At 37.7% G+C, this 17,760-nt stretch overlaps 1 protein-coding gene across 5 annotated transcripts in view; it reads right to left on the reverse strand.

Moving 5' to 3' along the window:
* The window catches only part of PCDH9 (protocadherin 9), a 999,353-nt gene extending 983,000 nt beyond the window's left edge, over positions 1-16,353 (reverse strand). For all 5 annotated transcript variants that reach the window (XM_017848174.1, XM_017848172.1, XM_017848173.1 and 2 more), the window contains exons 1-2: positions 15,684-16,353; positions 11,288-14,458 (exon numbers count right to left, since the gene is read on the reverse strand). In XM_017848174.1, coding sequence (XP_017703663.1) covers positions 11,288-14,323 — 3,036 coding nt within the window. In that variant the 5' untranslated portion in view covers positions 14,324-14,458; positions 15,684-16,353. The remainder of the gene's footprint in view (positions 1-11,287; positions 14,459-15,683) is intronic.
* Between the last annotated feature and the right edge of the window lie 1,407 nt (positions 16,354-17,760).

Here is a 17,760-nt window from a genome sequence, read left to right on the forward strand (position 1 = left end):
TGGGGTACTATCATAGTGTGTAATATTTTTATTTGTTGTGTCTCATTTATGTTATTATGTCACTCACAAACTCAAACATTACAAACTTGTATATTCATACATGAAAAACTTACTTATAAAATGAATATAGGTTAAATTAAGAAAAATTGTAAAAGCTGTTGGTTATTATGCTTCTAGCATAAAATTGATGAATCTCAGAAATATGATCCATATATTTTGAGGCATTTTAGCTAGTTTGATTACACCATGGATGCCATTACTTCAAAAGGGATGCTTTCCAGTCTATGGAATAATTGGAAGCAAGAACCAGCAGGTTTCAAATGATTCCAGCTGTGTTAAGTACTGACTGTGAAACAGATTCACTCTCTTATATGTGGTTTTGTAATAGGAGTGATGTATACGTGAAAATTCCCAGACGGGTGGAGCTTCTGGGTAATCCATGGGAAAGTAAATTCATTACAAACACTAAAAGAAACAGAATAATTTCAAAACATGACATGCAAATGAAATAGGTAAAATACTCAAAATGAAAGACGAAGCAATTATTCAAATGTGAAACAACAGGGACTAAGATCAAAAACAACATCACACATGCTATATTGAGATACCGTTATAAAGATCAACTTTACAAAAGTCCTAAATAATCCGAAACCAGATAGTGTTCTAACACAAAAGCAGATTAACACAGGTGACTCACGAAAAAGATATGATAGAATGCAGATTCAAGAAAACAACCAAAACAAAATCAAGAAAGCATTCACTAAATGAAGGTGTAAACCTCTGTCAATGGCAAGCTGGTATTCTTGGACAGGAGGTAACATTTTTTGAGTGTCTGACTATTGTGGGCCAAATATATATATATATATATTAACTTAATCTCAGGACAACTTTCTATGGATTTGGCATGATTACACCCATGATTGCAGACAAGGAAAGCAAGGACTAGTGCATTTAAATGATGTGCCCAGTGTCACACAGTCTTTATGTAGTAGTTCACCAAGTCAGTTTTTCTTACTCCAAATATCAAATTAGTTCTCTAGCCTCCATTTCTTCAGTCAGAAAAAGTATTAAATAGGCCAAATAATCCCAAAGGTGCATTGGAGACTTGAGAATGTGTAACTATTCTGTGAGTTCTATTAGACGCTAAATTTATCTTTCTAAAATTAATATAGTAGCTAGACACTGCATTAATCACTATTCAGCTATTATTTTGCTTCTTTTTATAGAATTTATATTGATTCTGGCATACTGTCTGGATGTTTCAAAAGTCTATTAAGAAAACTTTAATGTGATACTTTATTTTCTTACCAACTTGTATCTCTATCAAGCACCTATCAAAGTACCTATATTGCTCATTACGTTTAGTAGTAATAAATCAATGATCTAAGTACCAAAAGGTTTAAATAAAAGGTTGGAGTGAAGAGGCTTGGAAGTGAAGGAATCTGATCCTGTTTATTTGGCTCACCTCTTGCCTTCTCATTATGTCCTAACATGAAAAACCATGAGATGATGGGCAGACATAATGATATGTCCAAAATCACGAAGAAAATAGGACCCACAGACATCTCGAAGTGATGGAAGAATATATTTTGAACATGAATGATGTCTTTCTTAAATGATTGTTGTAAAGATTAAATCAGTGGAAAATATTATATATATAAATTATAAATTCAAGATCACTGATTTTCAGGTTACATCAAAATTTACTGAATGCCTACTAAGTTCACTCTTTTCAGCACTGTTCTGAGTTCAGTGTTAGATATACAAAGGTAAGTAAGACACAGTCTCTTACTTTGAGGAACTTTCTTATATTCTCTAAGATGATTATGCTTTAAGTAAAGGCATACCAGTATTTGGTCTTACTGAGTTGCCATTTGAGACCAAAAGATCATCAAGAACCAGGGCCATGTTAGGAACAATCCTGAAATACGCCAGGGTTGACACAGTATCAGCCGGAGAGGATGCACAGTCCCTGCAAATAACAGATGGTCCTGCAGGAATAGTTTAAACCCTGAGGAGTGTTGCTCCCAGTATCATACAGAAGTCAACAACCCCTAGCTAAAGCAGAATTTAATTGTCTAAAACAGAGACTTTAGGTGTCAAGAAGCTTTTATTTATTATTATCATGCTTAAAAATCAATCAATGAAATCAACATATTTTGTTACCACTGCATGGCAGAAAATCTTACCATTTAAGACTAAGAATGAAAATGAATTTATGTCATACTAAAATATCCTAAAACTGTGTCCATTTTACTATAGTGTAATGCAATTTTGATACCTATTTAAATTTTGACGCAAAAAAATGATTATTTTTGTGTAAATTCTACCATCTCTTTTATGTTGGAAATTTGAATGGGTTGAGAATGCGTTGAAATATTATTAATCTATATAGCTAAATCTAACATTATTCCTTAACTTGGAAAAGGCATCAGTAAGAAAACTCAATTTAAAAAATAGCAAAGGAAAATACATTATCTGAGACCATAAGTCAGAATAAATATGAATTTACTATTTCTAGCAAGAAAGAACACGTCATAGATTTTATTTCACACTTTATGGTTGTCTTAAGCAAATATATATGGAGAAGATTATGCAGAAATAATTTTACATCACTTTAAAATCCATCAAGAAACTAAGAAGTCAGATGTATTAACAACATACATGAATACAGTCCACCTAGTGAATGACAAGAAATGGAGCAAAGAAAAGTAGCCAGTCCAGGTGTGTTCCCAGCTGACACACAGAAGGAAGGCTATTGTGATTCTAGACATCCAATGTGAAAACCGGTTCAATGACATGAATATATGACACAGGACGGCATCAACTCACAACTCAGAACTCACTCCATTTTTGTCTCCATTTGTCACTTGCACCTTCTACAAAAAGTTTCCTGCCGAATCCTATGTAGCTGTGTATTTGAAAGTCCTCAGCATGCAGCTGCTATCACACAGAGGCACAGATTGGTTGCATCCACCAAATCCAAAAAACCACCAGAATTTTTCTTTCCAGAAAATGTCTACTATAGAACTACTACTGTCAGTAGAAGACATTCTCCTTCTATAAAAGATACAGCTTCATTTCATAAGTACTTCTGTGTTTCCATTCTTTTCTTTATTGAGGTTTGTTTAATGAGGGGAAAAAAAAAACTAATTCATTGAATTGCAATTGCCATTGTCTTGCACAAAACTGTTTTCTTTTCTAAATCAATCATCTATTATGACTCTCACAGGCCCCTGTGACTACTGTGGGCTGCATATGGATTACACACTTTTTCTAAGAGGTGAAAATATAGGATTTATAAAATCATTTCAAAATATGCATGGCTCTTTGCTCTGATTTATATCTAACAGGGCTAGTCAAAGACATTAAGCATTAAAGAACTGCAAGGGATTTTACTGAACACTGTCATTAAGGTAAATATATTGAAATCCATGTATGTCTAGAACAAAATGCTGTGCTACAAATACACACCATATTTACAAACACAGCAAAGATGAATTCTAAAAGTACAGTTTGAGAAATGATTCAATAGCAATTCCTATGAAGATGGAAGTATTCACTTAGTACCCAGGCCTCTTCATTATGGTAATGCTATACAGTCTTATAGACACCTAGGGTGTTAATCTGATTTATGTTCAGAAGACAGTCTGGACACACAATTGAGAGTTTCTTCTTAGGAGAAATGAAGGCCAGATCATGGGCATCAGAGATACCACAAGGAAGTGCAAGCAAGCCTGCATCATCTATCTTGAATAATTAGAATCATCAAACAGCAAATCAGTCCAGTGTAAGGCATGTATTTGAGATTTTATTCTTTCAGTCACATCCAATGTTTCTGCATTTGGAAAAAATAGGCAAGACTAATTCCCTAGACTATAAATCACTCTAATGTGGAGGGAAATGTGTTAGCTAGTTGTATTACAAAGCCTTTACTTCATATTTAATAGGCACCTGCAATACCAGCATTATACAAAGCTCTCTACTTTGCAAATCTTTAAAACCCCACTTAATTTTCAGCACTGATTTCCTGCAATCTAAGAGCTTATGAAGGGTTCACTGTGTTCATACAGATCTATGCAAAATGTGCCAGAGCTTCCCGGTCTGTGATGGCATTCATTTGGAGGTGAATCCCAAATTTCTATCACTGGCATGCTTATTTCCGACTAAAATAAATATTCTCAGAATGAAAGCTGAAGATTAAGAGGACAAAAAAGGAGTCAAAGTAACGAGCACTGGGAGAGATATATGCAAATATCAGCTCAATGACAATTCTTCATACCATTTACAATAGAAGCTTAAAGACCCAAATACTCTGCAATCCATTAGCTCCTCAATATCCTGAAAGGGATTAGAGTGTTTCTTAATCAACTGCTAACAGGCTGAAAAGGCCCAGAGAGTGGATATTAACAAAGCAGTGTAATACTGAAATGCAGAGATGGTTGGACAGAGGGACAAACTATAGAAGAATGTTAAAATACAAGATATTACACAAACATGATAAAATTGACCACATTTCCATTCTTTCCTACAGCCCACACAATTAAAAATCTATATGAATTACTAAGTGGTGAAGCTGTATGTAGCAGAGTCCTTTCAAGAACAGATAAATTAATTTCATATATTTTCTCAAGGATCCGGAATAATTAGTATAAAATGAAGAAAGAATCAATCAAATATTCCTCAAAGACCTTGACTGTGCTTCTATATTTGCCATTATTAGCTGTACAGGTGGTCCCAAGCCCATCATTTTAAACGTGATATGTGCTTATGGCACTCTAATCAATCAAACTGTGAAAGATCAAGGGAAAATATTTTCATATGCCATTTAAATAATGAATAAATATGTGAAAACAGATCCCTAATGAATAACTTTGAGTTCTGCATTCCTTATATTTATATGCTATGCCTCAGAAAGTTCTACTGATTCTGCCACTATTCTTGTCTATCAGAGACAAACTGTCTATAGGACAAAAATATGAATGAGAAAGATTAAATATGGGTTGTTTTTCCAGTTTATTTCTGTATCACTCTTTACTATTAAAAGAAGGACACTTGTTTAACTTATTTAGGAATTTGAAAATTTAATGAGTCTTGACTTACAGAAAAAAAAAGAATATAAATCAAGAGCAAAATGTCAATCATGGTAATAGATCTTTTTTGTTCTATGTTTCTGATGACTGACAGCCCAATAGGTTTGTATCAAACAAAAGCAAAAAGCATGTATTCCTTTCTAAATGAAATGTTTGACAGATTTGACTGTTTTCTTAAATAACAACCAATGAAATCTTAAACAACAGAGTACATCTCCTATGTACATGAGAGATTCTATTTCTACATTTGTCTTTACTTCTGTAGTATAATGCAGATTTGGGGATTGCTGACTATGTCAAAGGCTATAAGACATTAGCATTATTACTTACGAAAGAGTCTGACTTCTGTGCCTCCAGGAAACTTTAGAATAAGCCTCTTCCTGACTTGCATTTCCAAATTTTCAATAATACCTGGCCTGTGATTAGAGTCATATTTTAACAAATCTGATATAAATTTTAGGGTCCTTATATGTAATAAATTGTGGAAAAAATATTAAATGCGAAGTTGGGTGTCAAGAAGGCCAAACTTTTAAAAATCTGCATTAACTAATTTGTATTTTCCAACTCAGTGAAATATATAAGATATTAAATGATGTACTAATATTAGTAAGAGAGTAATTTCTAGTTATAATAAAGAATCACTTTCAAGAAGACACCAAACTAAATTCAAAGAAAGCTTGCACCAAGGATTTTAAGTCAAAGTAGTAAACAATCCACTGGATTTTCAGTTTTGTTTTGTTTTTAACTATATACAAGCTAAGAGTTCACCTTTAACAAAATCAAACTGAGAAGTATTGTAAAAGAGCAATACAGACATCTGACTTGGCCCTGAAACCCTGTAAACACCCAGACTGGTATAGCGGGACCAAGGCTACAACTGTAACTTTCAGCATTTAGTGGATTTCTGAATTCTCCCAACCAAAAAAATAAAAAAAAATTAGATATAAAAACAATCGAAATAACACAAAATTGTTGTGGAAATAAGATTATAGAAAACAAAATGATTTAATGGTGTCACTTTCATAACTCAGCACTGTAGTATAAAATTACACAGTATGAAAAAGGATGCATTACAATGCCATATTTAATATTATAAGTATAACTTATAGATATTTTACATACATGAATATGAAAATGAAACCTCAAGGTTCAAAATAAATCATAGTTCATTATGAGAAAATTTGATTTTAGATTTGAGGCTTTTCCTTAAATCTGAATTCCCTCTGTTTTACAATTTCACATATTTTAAATTAATATATGAAATCATAAGAAAAAATGATAGTTTGCAATTATTTAAATAATAAGAATATGTTCACACCATAAGAATGTAGCACGTTATTACAAGTACAATATTTTCAAAGTAATTTTAATGATACCAAAGCCTGTCCTGTCTCACCACAAGGATGACTGACCTGAAACTAAGGAGAACATTAATGTTCCTTGTTTTGATATCTAGAATTAATGGCAACAAAAAATTAATAATTAGAGAATAGAATATTGTCACCACACATATTATTTTCTCTATGTTATCAAATATTCAGGAATCAGCAGACATGTCTGTGTTTAATACAATAGCAACTTTTCATTTTTATTCTCCTTAAGGTTATTAGCAATGGAACGCCAAAATGCATCTTGAATTTCATAGCTTAGGAATATCAAGATAGAAAGAAAAATAGTCAAATGTTCGTCTCACAAACCCAACTGGAAAGATAGTCAGTTTAAATGTATGGCCTATCCTTATTTCAAAACCCCGTGTCAATATCCAAGGGTTCTGGGTGTCTTCTACCTCATAAGTATGAAGACTGACTTCATGACCATAGGGCACTTAGCCAAAGAACCATAGCAATAAAAATCACAACTGATAACATTTTAAAAATGATTCACATTTGGGGGATCAATTGTCACCCGTGTTCAACTGTCACTATATATATCTATTCCAAAACTTAATAATTGAAAATATCTTAAAGTTTTTTGTTAGCCTCACATTAGTTAACATTTGCTCCCTTCACTTTCAATTGCATATTTTTCCTAGCTGTTCTAAATATCAATTCTATGACTGCCTTCTGCATTTTACATAACATAATAACATTTAAATAGTGGTTGTAATAGATTATTCAAAAATGAAAAGCAATCACAAATGTAATATAGTATCTCTAAATGGTTTGGAATAGAAGAAATTCCCTTTACACTGTAAAAAATACATGTATACACTTAAGTACAGCATGCCTACACATTTTCAGTGTACATATTCCTCAATATATAGACAAATATATATGAACAAATATTCTAGATTGTGAAAAGTCAGGATGTTTAAAGCTCTAAAATGAGTATTTCCTTTAGAAAATTAAATGACTGTTTACCCAGAACCACAGTCTAGTGCAACTCTTACAGACTGTTTTACTACTTGAAGAAGTTGTCAAATGTTAATGGGTAACTATTTCTTTTACTTTAACATTTTCATTTATCTTCCCTCTTCCCATCCCCAAAAAACCACACAGGGGCCAAGAAAATTAATTCCCCAAATGCTGTCAACTGGGTTGGGAAACAGTAATAAACAGCTTACTGTAAAGCCTCCAGCTACAATAAAACAGCTGTCAATAAGTGGGCTGAGAGTTGGGCTGTGCAAAAACAGGTTCTCTGGATATGATAATATGAGAGGGAAAGAAGCTGACACTTTCTGTTTCAATATGCTAAGGCAGTGGTTCTCAAAGTGTGGGCCCTGGACTAGCAGCATCAGTATCACCTAGGAACTTGTTAGCAATGTATATTTTCAGGCCTGACCTCAGTGGTACGAAATCAGAGCCTCTGGGGTAGAACCCAACAATACATGTTTTAAGTAGTGCTCAAGATGATTCCCAGGCATTCCACAGGGAGAATCAGTATCAAATTTTAGAACAATATCCGTAAACAATACCGTTTTTCTTTTAGGCAAATATACTAAGGAATTTTATCATTTAAAGCCTTATTGGAATTGATAATGTTGTCGTTTTCATCCTCTTAACCGTTTGGCTGTGAACTTTGTTGTTGTTTTTTACAAATAAATACTAAGACATGATCTTTTGCCAAAAAAAAAAAAAAAAAAAAAGCTAAATTCTTAACCTATAAAGGCTAACAGCACTTCCAAAAAATATGTAAGAAATAATCTGTGAAAAATTTAGTGACACATGAAAGCTTTATAAAATAGAGTGAATGAGGAATATGATTTACAGTGTTTCCTATGTTCTTTGCAGGTTAACACAAGGGAAAACAGCAAGGGGAAAAAGATCAGACAATATGGGAATTGATGTACCACAAAAACATTCATGATGAAAACATCAGACGCTATGTTTTCGTTATACACACAGTATAAATGAGTGAAATTTAAGTTTGGTAAACTTTGACCCAAGAATCTTGCATTTTACCCACATATCAATCAATAACATAAAATGAAAAGATGATGTGAGCAATAGTGCTCACACAACTAAAATCTTCACAGATTGTATTTTTTAAATAAATTTCTTAGAAAGTTTTTGTAGTAAGAAATGTTACTCTTTCAAAATGGTGTAGCTTCAGGAGCACATTTTATATAAAAGCCACTAGTTGAAAAGATTTTACTTTTTAGTTTAACCAGAACAGCTGCAGATAGCAATCATACAGTTCAGTGAAAACAAATTTGTAAAGGGTAGTATATATTTGATGTTGTTCATTCATAGGAAATATGCTTCTTTTATCCTAAAAATGTACATATTACTCTGTATATCACTACTACTTCTCCACTGGCTTCTCTTTTCTCCAACATCACATTATTTCTTTTTCAGCATGAAAACTTTTAAAAGGTGTAAGCAAAGTCATTTTAATAGCTCTTTATCATAATAGTGAATTACCTAGTTCCACACGAACATTGGAATACCTACAGGAGAACTGCAAAGTGACACATGGCCACAAGGAATTTCTAAAATGCACTTTAGTACCAGTCAGAGAATTACTCAGTATCCCATTTGAAAGATTACATCACACAAAGACTTTTATGACTGACTAAGCCTCAACAAAAGATCTTTTGCATACTTTGCTGAAATGCACTGAACATTTATGCCACTACACTATATATAGGTTCAACTTTGGGGAAGGTCAGAAAAAGTGGTTCTATACATCAATGCTACTATCACCACACATAGACAGAAAAATACTGGAAGTATATCAGTACATTTCTTTGGAAAATAAATGTCAGACTTTACATGAAAAATTTTAAGTCATCATATTAGTTTCTCAACATAATTATGCATATCATAAAATACCATAAGTGTATTGTGAGTGACCTTTACAATAGAAGTAAATAATTTGAAAATTTTCTTTCTGTTCATTAAAAGAGCAACTTTTAAACTCATTTAGTTTCATAAATTACTTTTCTTATCATAGTTAACTATTTAACTTTTAAAACCTTTACTAAGCCTGAACATTTTCTAAATTTTAAAACATCAACCTCTTTTCAAATGCTTACAAAGTTAACACAAAAATTAGTAGTTCCAACTTTGACTTATATGTAATCATCTCACAGTTTCCTTTAAAATTCTATACTGATTTAAGTCCTTTCTTCCTGTGTATTTAAGCTCTAAATATTTGTACTTGTAAAACGCTCTAATGTTTAATATATTACCTTAAGAATGGAAATTTTAGTTGTATGGTAATATGTATTATACTTGACGTTCTGGGAGTATCTGTGTGACTCATTGTCAAAATTACTCTTATAAATATTTTATTACCATGAAGCCTTAAGTCATTCCAGAGTAATAAATGATAGTTGGTAAGGGGGAAACTGTTTCAATAGAAGACCCTATTTCACCCCACCCTCAGAAAATGAAAACTCTTGATTCTCCAAAGACTAATCAATGATAACTGTCAATACTGTTCTGCAAATTAATTTTGCCTTACTTGATTTTCTAAAATCTATGTGTTCCTTATTTATAAACAAGTACAGATGGGCCATCACCATAGGTGAACTCCATACCGACAAAGACAAAACTAGCATTATGAAATCCTAGAAAGTTGGTGTGCTGAGAGCTAATCACAAAAGAGCAAGCAAATGAACTTAAATGCTGGTTGCTCCGGAGCAACTATCATTAAATAAAAGGTATCTTTGGCTGTACTACCAGCTTGATCCTTCCCTCCCCCTTCTCCTTGCTGCTGCTGGATTGGCACCTGGCCAGCATAAGCCACATGATACCCTAGTGCCATCTACAGGCTATTATCGATATTCAAATTTTGTGGCAACAGACAAGCCCCAGCGAAATAAATTAGACAGCGCTGCATTTAAATCTTTATTAACAAGGAATTATTAGACCTAAGAAAAACTAATTCTGGATTTGGTTGAAATATGAGTTTCTCAGCCTCTTAATCCCTCTTCATATGGCGTATTTCACAGTTTAAAATGAGTTATGACAGATAACTTATGCATTACTAAGATGAGAGAATATTTACAATGGATTCATTCTTTTCTTTTAAATCAGTTATATTGAGGTAGCAAGCAATGCAAGCATTTCTGTTTTTTTTTTTTTTTTTTTTTTTTGAAAGAGTATTGTGGCCACTGCGGACACTAAAAATCTTTCTATTAAGTACCAAATCTTATATATTCAATAAAATAATTTGAAATCGAAGAGAAGACTTTCTATATGGCTTAGTTGCAATCTATCAATGATCATGTGCTTCATGGCTGACGTACATTTAATATTCTACTATCCTGTTTAGAGACTAAAAAAAAATTAACCCCTTTAGCAACCACAGCTCCAACATAATTGCAGTCACACCTTCAAAAGCCATTTAAAACTTGAGATTTGAAGGTGACTTTTCAGATCAAAGGGTAAGGTGAAAATCTTGAAGCAGTCAATTTGGAAACCCAGGAGCAGAATGTGGCATATCAGGACAGGTTTTCTTCTTCAGCAAACATTATCTTGGGACATTTTGGAATAATTTTCTCTTTTCATCTTTTGCCATTTGAAGGAAACTGGGAGGTTAAAATATTCTCAGAACTCAGAAATCTCAAAGCTGTTCTAAAAATTCTCGACTGAGCCCCAGAGGAATAGAAAAGGGGTCAAGTTTTTTTTTACCTCTTTCTAACTAAGCTAAAGTTAGACCAAAACAACAGACACACTGGCACGTTAATACTGGTTGACTGGGCACTTGTATGCAGTACTTATAGACCAGTAAAAGTGCTCGTTTACCTGTCTCGTGTGTAAGGGGCCCTTTGTCTTGAAGCCTCCTTGGGAACTGCACTCTGAGGCACTGAAGTGATCTGAACTAGTGGAAGAGCGTTTAGAAAGGGTGTCACAACCCCCGACAAAGGTGTTGTCCAAAGGGAGTTCCTGAATCACATGATGCTTTTTCACGGAAACTGGAGTGTCTGGTTTGAGATGAAAAGCAGGCTGTGGAGAAGCAGATTTGTAGTGCTTGGCCAGGTCAGGACTGTTAGGCTTGAACGTTGTTGGAGGTGCTGGGCCCCAGTCAAATCTTCCTATACTTTGCTCCTCCAGTTCAGCCGGCAGGCTTATTGTCCCATTGATAGGTTCATGAACTGCATCATCGGGTTTAGACTCTTCGATAGTAACAAAGTTCAAAAGAGAGCTTTTGGGAGACTTCCTTTTCTTTCTTTTCTTTTTCTTGTTTTGTTTGTTCTCCTGGTTTGGGGACATCCATTCGGCACCTTGCTTGCTCCTCTGAGCTGCTTTGAACCTTGATGCATGGCGACAGCGCACCAGAACGGTGACGAAGATCACAACGATGACCACCATGGCACCGGCGATGATGGCAATCATGATGGTTAGATAGTCCTCATTTTGATAGGGTTGGCTACTATCCCCTATGTTCCTGTCCAACGGGGTCTCCATAGTCCTGCGGATCAAGTCATAGATATAGGAGGCATTTCCAGCAGTATCGTTAACATAAAGGAATACAAGCACAAGCGTATGCAAAGACTTAGGGTACCCCAGGTCACTTATGTTGACCACCAAACGATGCAATCCCACATCAGTAGGTGCTGGTTTTTCTTCCAGAGTAATGTTACCTGTTACTGGATCAATCCGAAATAAGCCTTTATTGTTTCCACTCACTATAGTATACTTTAGTTCGGCGTTCATTCCAGTGTCAACATCTACTGCAAAAACTTCTGCTACCACGGAGCCAGGAATGGCTGAGAGGGGCACCAACTTAAAGGAAGTATTAGATGGTGGAGAAATGACAACTGGGCTGTTGTCATTGACATCCATGACGTTGATAGTTACTTTTGCAGTAGAGGAACGAGGTGGCTGTCCTCCATCAGTAGCTTTGACATCAAAAGTGTAGGAACTCTGCTGTTCTCTATCAAATGAGACATTTGACTTTATGACTCCAGAATAGGGATCCAACACAAAATTATCGTTGTCATTTAGAATGGAAAGAGTCACAGCTTTATTCTCTCCAGCATCTGCATCTGTCACTGTGATTACCCCCACAGTACTATACTTTGGCAGATTCTCAGACACAAAAAATTGAAAATGATTATGAGTAAACTTGGGGCTATTGTCATTCTCATCCAGAACAGTAACTATTACAGCCGCTTGGCTTTGGAGGGGAGGGGTCCCATTGTCCCTGGCAGTTACTGTAAAAATGAATCGTTCTTGTTCTTCTCTGTCAAAGACTCTGGAGGCTGTCAAAACTCCTGTTTTTCGGTCCAAATCAAAGAAGGAGGCATTCGGTCCAAGCTGATAAACAATGTCTGCATTTTTCCCACTGTCTTCATCTGTGGCACTAATAGTTGTTAAGTATAACCCACGTCGGTTGTTTTCAGAAACTGACAGCTCAATTACAGGCTGGTTGAAAATTGGTGGGTTGTCATTTTCATCCTCAAGCTTAACCCTTACCAGGGCAGTCTGATTTAAACTGGGCTTCCCAGAATCAGAGGCAACAATTTTAAAGCTGAATTCTTTGGTGCCCTCATAGTCCAACAAAGAAGAGGTCTCTAACAAATATTGGTTGTCATATACTGCCTTCAAATGAAATGGGACCTCTCTTTCAATAAAACAGATCACTTTGCCATTCACATCTGTGTCCTTATCTGAAACTGTAATTAGGGCAATCTTTGTATTGACAGGATCTTTCTCAGATAAATACACGGTGCCATTGATGGGACTTATAATGTACCTGAGGTCTATATTAGGAGGGTTATCATTTACATCGGTGACATTGATGGTAACCGTTGCTCGAGCAGGAGTGGAGCTGCCGTCACTAGCCAGCACTGTCACTTTGTGAATGGCTGTCTCCTCTCTATCTAAGGACCTCTGAACTGTAATCAGCCCAGTAGTATTATTTAAAGCAAAGAGTCTTTTGGTTGCAGGGGCGACCTGGGCACCAAAAATGTACCGGATTTCAGCATTACTGCCTATATCTGCATCAGTGGCATGGAGCTGAATTACAGAGGTACCCACGGGAGCATTCTCTGGAATATGAACCTCCACTTGACCCTCTTTAAACACTGGCCTGTTGTCATTTACATCACTTACTGTGACCTGCAGTATGGCCGTACTGGATTTCTGTGGAGTGCCTCCATCCTCTACTTTGATTTTCATCACATAGGTATCTTTCTGTTCTCTATCCAAGTTTTGCTGAACAATCAATTGTGGCCACTTCTCTCCCTCCGGAGTTTCCACGATATCCAGTCCAAAAACACTCTGCCCATTTAACAATTCATAATGCTGTACACCATTGAAGCCTGTGTCAGGATCTGTTGCTGATGGAATTGGAAAGCGGCTGTTGATCAAAGTGTTTTCTGGAATGGAAATATTGATGACAGGAGATGGAAACATGGGGGCATTATCATTGGTATCCTTGACAATTATTTTTATTTTGATCAGCCTGAAGAAGTCATTGGGGAGGATCACCACCTCAAGTTCAAAGAAACACTCATTCTCCTCAGCATATGAGGCACCAGCACAGAGTTTTTCTCTGTCTATTCTGTTGGAGGTTGTGAAAATTTCCCCAGTGCTGCTGGATACTTTCACCAAAGGGGCATCCCCAGCTTTAGAAACCAGTCTGTAGACAAGGCTGGCACTGGTCCCTGTGGCAGCATTGATGTGAGAAATGTTCAGATCCTTTGGTATGTTTCCTATGGGCACATTTTCAGGCAATTCCTCTCTAATAGTGTAAATAAGTTCTTGAGCTATTGCGGAATCCAGCCTTAAACAGGCAATCAGAGCAGCCAACAGGTAAAAATCCCTCAGGTCCATGATAATGTATTTATTTTCTTTTCCTGGATTTTAGGGTTTAAAGGTTTCCACTGAGGAATGATGCACAAATTGCAAGAGGAAGCGTGCATGGACTGGAGGATGCATTATATCTCATCACTTATTTGGAGACAGCCACTGTCAACACAATCGTATAGACAATATTATTCTTCAGTAAATAAAAACATACTGTCACAAAATATCACCACACATTTTCCCCTGCACATTAGTAAACATGGCAGTTTGCTCTGCCACTGTTTGCAAGTTTACTCTGTGGAGAAAAAAAGCACTAAATATCTCCTGCTTGTTGCATTTGCCGGGAGGAAATAAAATTTTCTACTTTTGAATTAAGGACAGCTGCTATTTTACCTTTTTTTCAGGTAAAATAGCACGTTGTTTTCAGAATACTGTTTAATTCAAAACATGCATGCTTGTTCTCCTCTTCCCCTCACCCCGTCTCACCCTCCTCCTAGAGCCTCTAACCCACCTCCCTCAGTCTTTTTAGGTGTAAGTGAAAAACCCTAAGTATTTAGCTATGGTTTCTGCTAATTGCTTTGTCACATGTCAAATGTGTTTTCTTCTCTGCCACACTGAGTCACCTATTTTTTCTAAAAAGGCTATCTTTTTCTTTCCTCCCAGTTCTTCAACTGCCTTCTAATACAATCTTACTGGGAAACGAGCATCCGGACATGCTGCTGCAGCATCAGAAGCAGTAGTCACCGGCCACTACACATCCTCATTGCCTAAAAGCACAACACCAAGACTTCAGATTTCTTGCCCACAGCTTGCTCTCCTTTCTCCATATTGACAAATCATCCCCATTAGGATTCGTAAACACATTAAAACTTTTAAAAATGTATAATAATATAGGATTCCTTTTCCTAGAGGTGGAAGAGAGTGCCGAGACATAAGTGAAACGCAGCTAACATTCCCATGAAACATCACAATATTTTCTACTGAACATAAAAGAGAGAAAAAAAAAAAGCTATTTCTTAATCCTGATTTCTGGTTAGAATATTAGTAACATTTGCCACACATAAATACTGTAACCCAATCATGCAGGTAAAAAGGCTTCTGCTTAGATGCTCCCGTAACTGCAGTTTTAATGGGTGCAAGGCTCCAAGCAGCTACCTACTTGAGTAGGACTAGTCAGTTCTCAGGCTCTAATCTTATCTGCATTAGGCTGCACAGTAGCTGATGCCCGCGATTAGTTCCGGCAGAGTGATGCAGGTAAGGATGCAGATACAGCCGAGTAGGTGAGCTCTGCCCCAACCGTCTACCCAATTACAAACATCTTTCGTCTACACTGAGGACACATCTAAACACAGAATTTACAATTGTGCATGCGAAACTTTACACTTACGTTAGTTGCCTCAACCTTTCTCCTTTCCCAGTATGCTGCAGTTAGGAATGATTTGTTCCAACACATAGAAAGCCATGCATCTGGTAGCACCAGTTTGGGGAGAAATCAGAAGCAGCAAAACGTTTCCTCCCTGTAAAATGCGTTGCTTCGGACTGGCAAATTAGCAACTCCAGAGAACAAATTCACGGATTTGTCGTTAGTCATTCTCTCCACATTTCGTCTCTCTTACCCACTGGGTCTGGGTTCTTCTGGGTATTTAGCACACACACAACATTCAGTTGCACTTCTTCAGCTCAGGGATATTTTCCACAGCATCAAGCATACCATTTCCATCCGATGCCAGTACTGCTTAAGTCTCTAACTTCTTGTAGGAAACGTCAGAGTTGCGGTGATGGTGATTCTCTGACCGCTATCCGGGTGACAGTTGCCCGAAAAATTCCTGATCTGTTATCTCTTGCGTGCTTCAGAGACTCTAAGGCGCTCCTTTCCGTCTCGCATACTCTCCCTCCCTCCCTTCTCCTCTGCCCCTCTCTCCTTCTCCCTCTCCTCTCTCTCCTCTCTCTGAACTGAATTTCTTGATATAACTCTCAATAAGCCCAGAGGGAGGGCGTGATTGCCCAGGCCCCGCCCCCGAGCTCTGATTGGCCTGTATCTTGCGGTGCGGGCGGCCGCAGCCGGGCGCGAGGGAGGGGGCTCGGAACAAGGCGCTGACTGTCTCCCAGCCTCCCCTCCTCCTCGCCCCCTCGGCAGCCGCCAAAACCCGGAAATCTGATCCTGGCCCCAGGAGAGCCGGGTTCCAGGAGGTGCACTGAGCATGCTCAGCAGGGTCCGGCGTTGGGTGGGAGGCGCCGGCGCTCCCCAGGCCCGCGCCGAAGCGGCGCTCGCAGGCTCTGGCAGGGAGCGAACCTCCGAGCCCGGGCGGTCCGGCGGGCAAGGGCGGCGCGGGCGCGGATCCAGGGAACCGGGGCCACCGCTGCTGGCGGATCGGGGTCACCGAGGCGGCTTCGCACATCTCTTTGCTAAGTAGAGGGGCCAAAATGCACAGATGGGGGAGTCTACCCAGGATCCGAGGCGCGAGACGTATAGCCACCCCTGGGTAGGGAGCACGAGCCAACAGATCCCCGGAGCGCGTTAAATGAACAACACGCCCGGTGCTGCAAATAGACGCTTTTGCTGGCAGGGACATTGGAAAGAAGGGCAAAGAGGGAGTACAGCGAAAGGTGGGGACCGCAGAATTTGGAGTCTCTGCGGAGACCGGAAAGAAAATTAATCGGAGCACTTCCTACACGCAGAGCCACGGAAACTACCTTGGAAAGAGACAGTGGCAGCGTCTGGGGTCCCCTCGGTCAGCCCGGGCCAGTCGGCTGCGCGTGCCAAGTCTCCTCTAGCGGAGCGGGACCGGCCGCGGCGGTGTATCGTGGCGGTCCCTGTACTTCTGCTCCAGCCGCGCCTGGAAACCTGAGAACCTAAGCTCGCCGGGACTCGCGGCTGCTGCAAAACCCGTTTCCAGCCCACCTCACTGCAAACTTTGCTTCCAAGGTGCTGAAAGAAGTCCCAGACAGCTGTTTCCCAAGCTGTGGAACACATCCTTTCCCCTAGGCACTTTCTGCTGATTCCAACTTTCTTTCCTGTGATTCTTGTCTTTTCCCGTGCATTTCATTTCTCTGACTCCCGCTCTGTACTAAATCCTCACAAGTTTCTTATTTTCATACAGGAACTGGATGGAATGACTCCCCCAAAAATATAGCTTTATTTCTCAAATACTGACCCCCAAAGCACTATCTAGTAATATATTGGATTGATCTTTTTAAGTCAGTAAACCACAAAGGTTTGTGTAACGGCTTGTACTTAACAACGCCTGATACCTGAGTAAAGTTTGAAGCATTAACATAGAAACAGTTCACTTGGATCAAAAATTTATTTTTTGACTGACCTATAAAGGTTGTCTGAGAAGGTCTTAGTACATGATTGAATAACTTGGTCTAACTTACAGGAAGAATAAAGGGCATTTATTTTAAACCTGTGTGTTCCCCATTCTGTAATGGGCTGCCTAGGCATTAAAGGCTCTTGACATACT

Source organism: Rhinopithecus bieti, unplaced genomic scaffold (genome assembly GCF_001698545.2).
Source record: "Rhinopithecus bieti isolate Rb0 unplaced genomic scaffold, ASM169854v2 scaffold_30452, whole genome shotgun sequence".
In the NCBI taxonomy this organism is placed as follows: domain Eukaryota; kingdom Metazoa; phylum Chordata; class Mammalia; order Primates; family Cercopithecidae; genus Rhinopithecus; species Rhinopithecus bieti.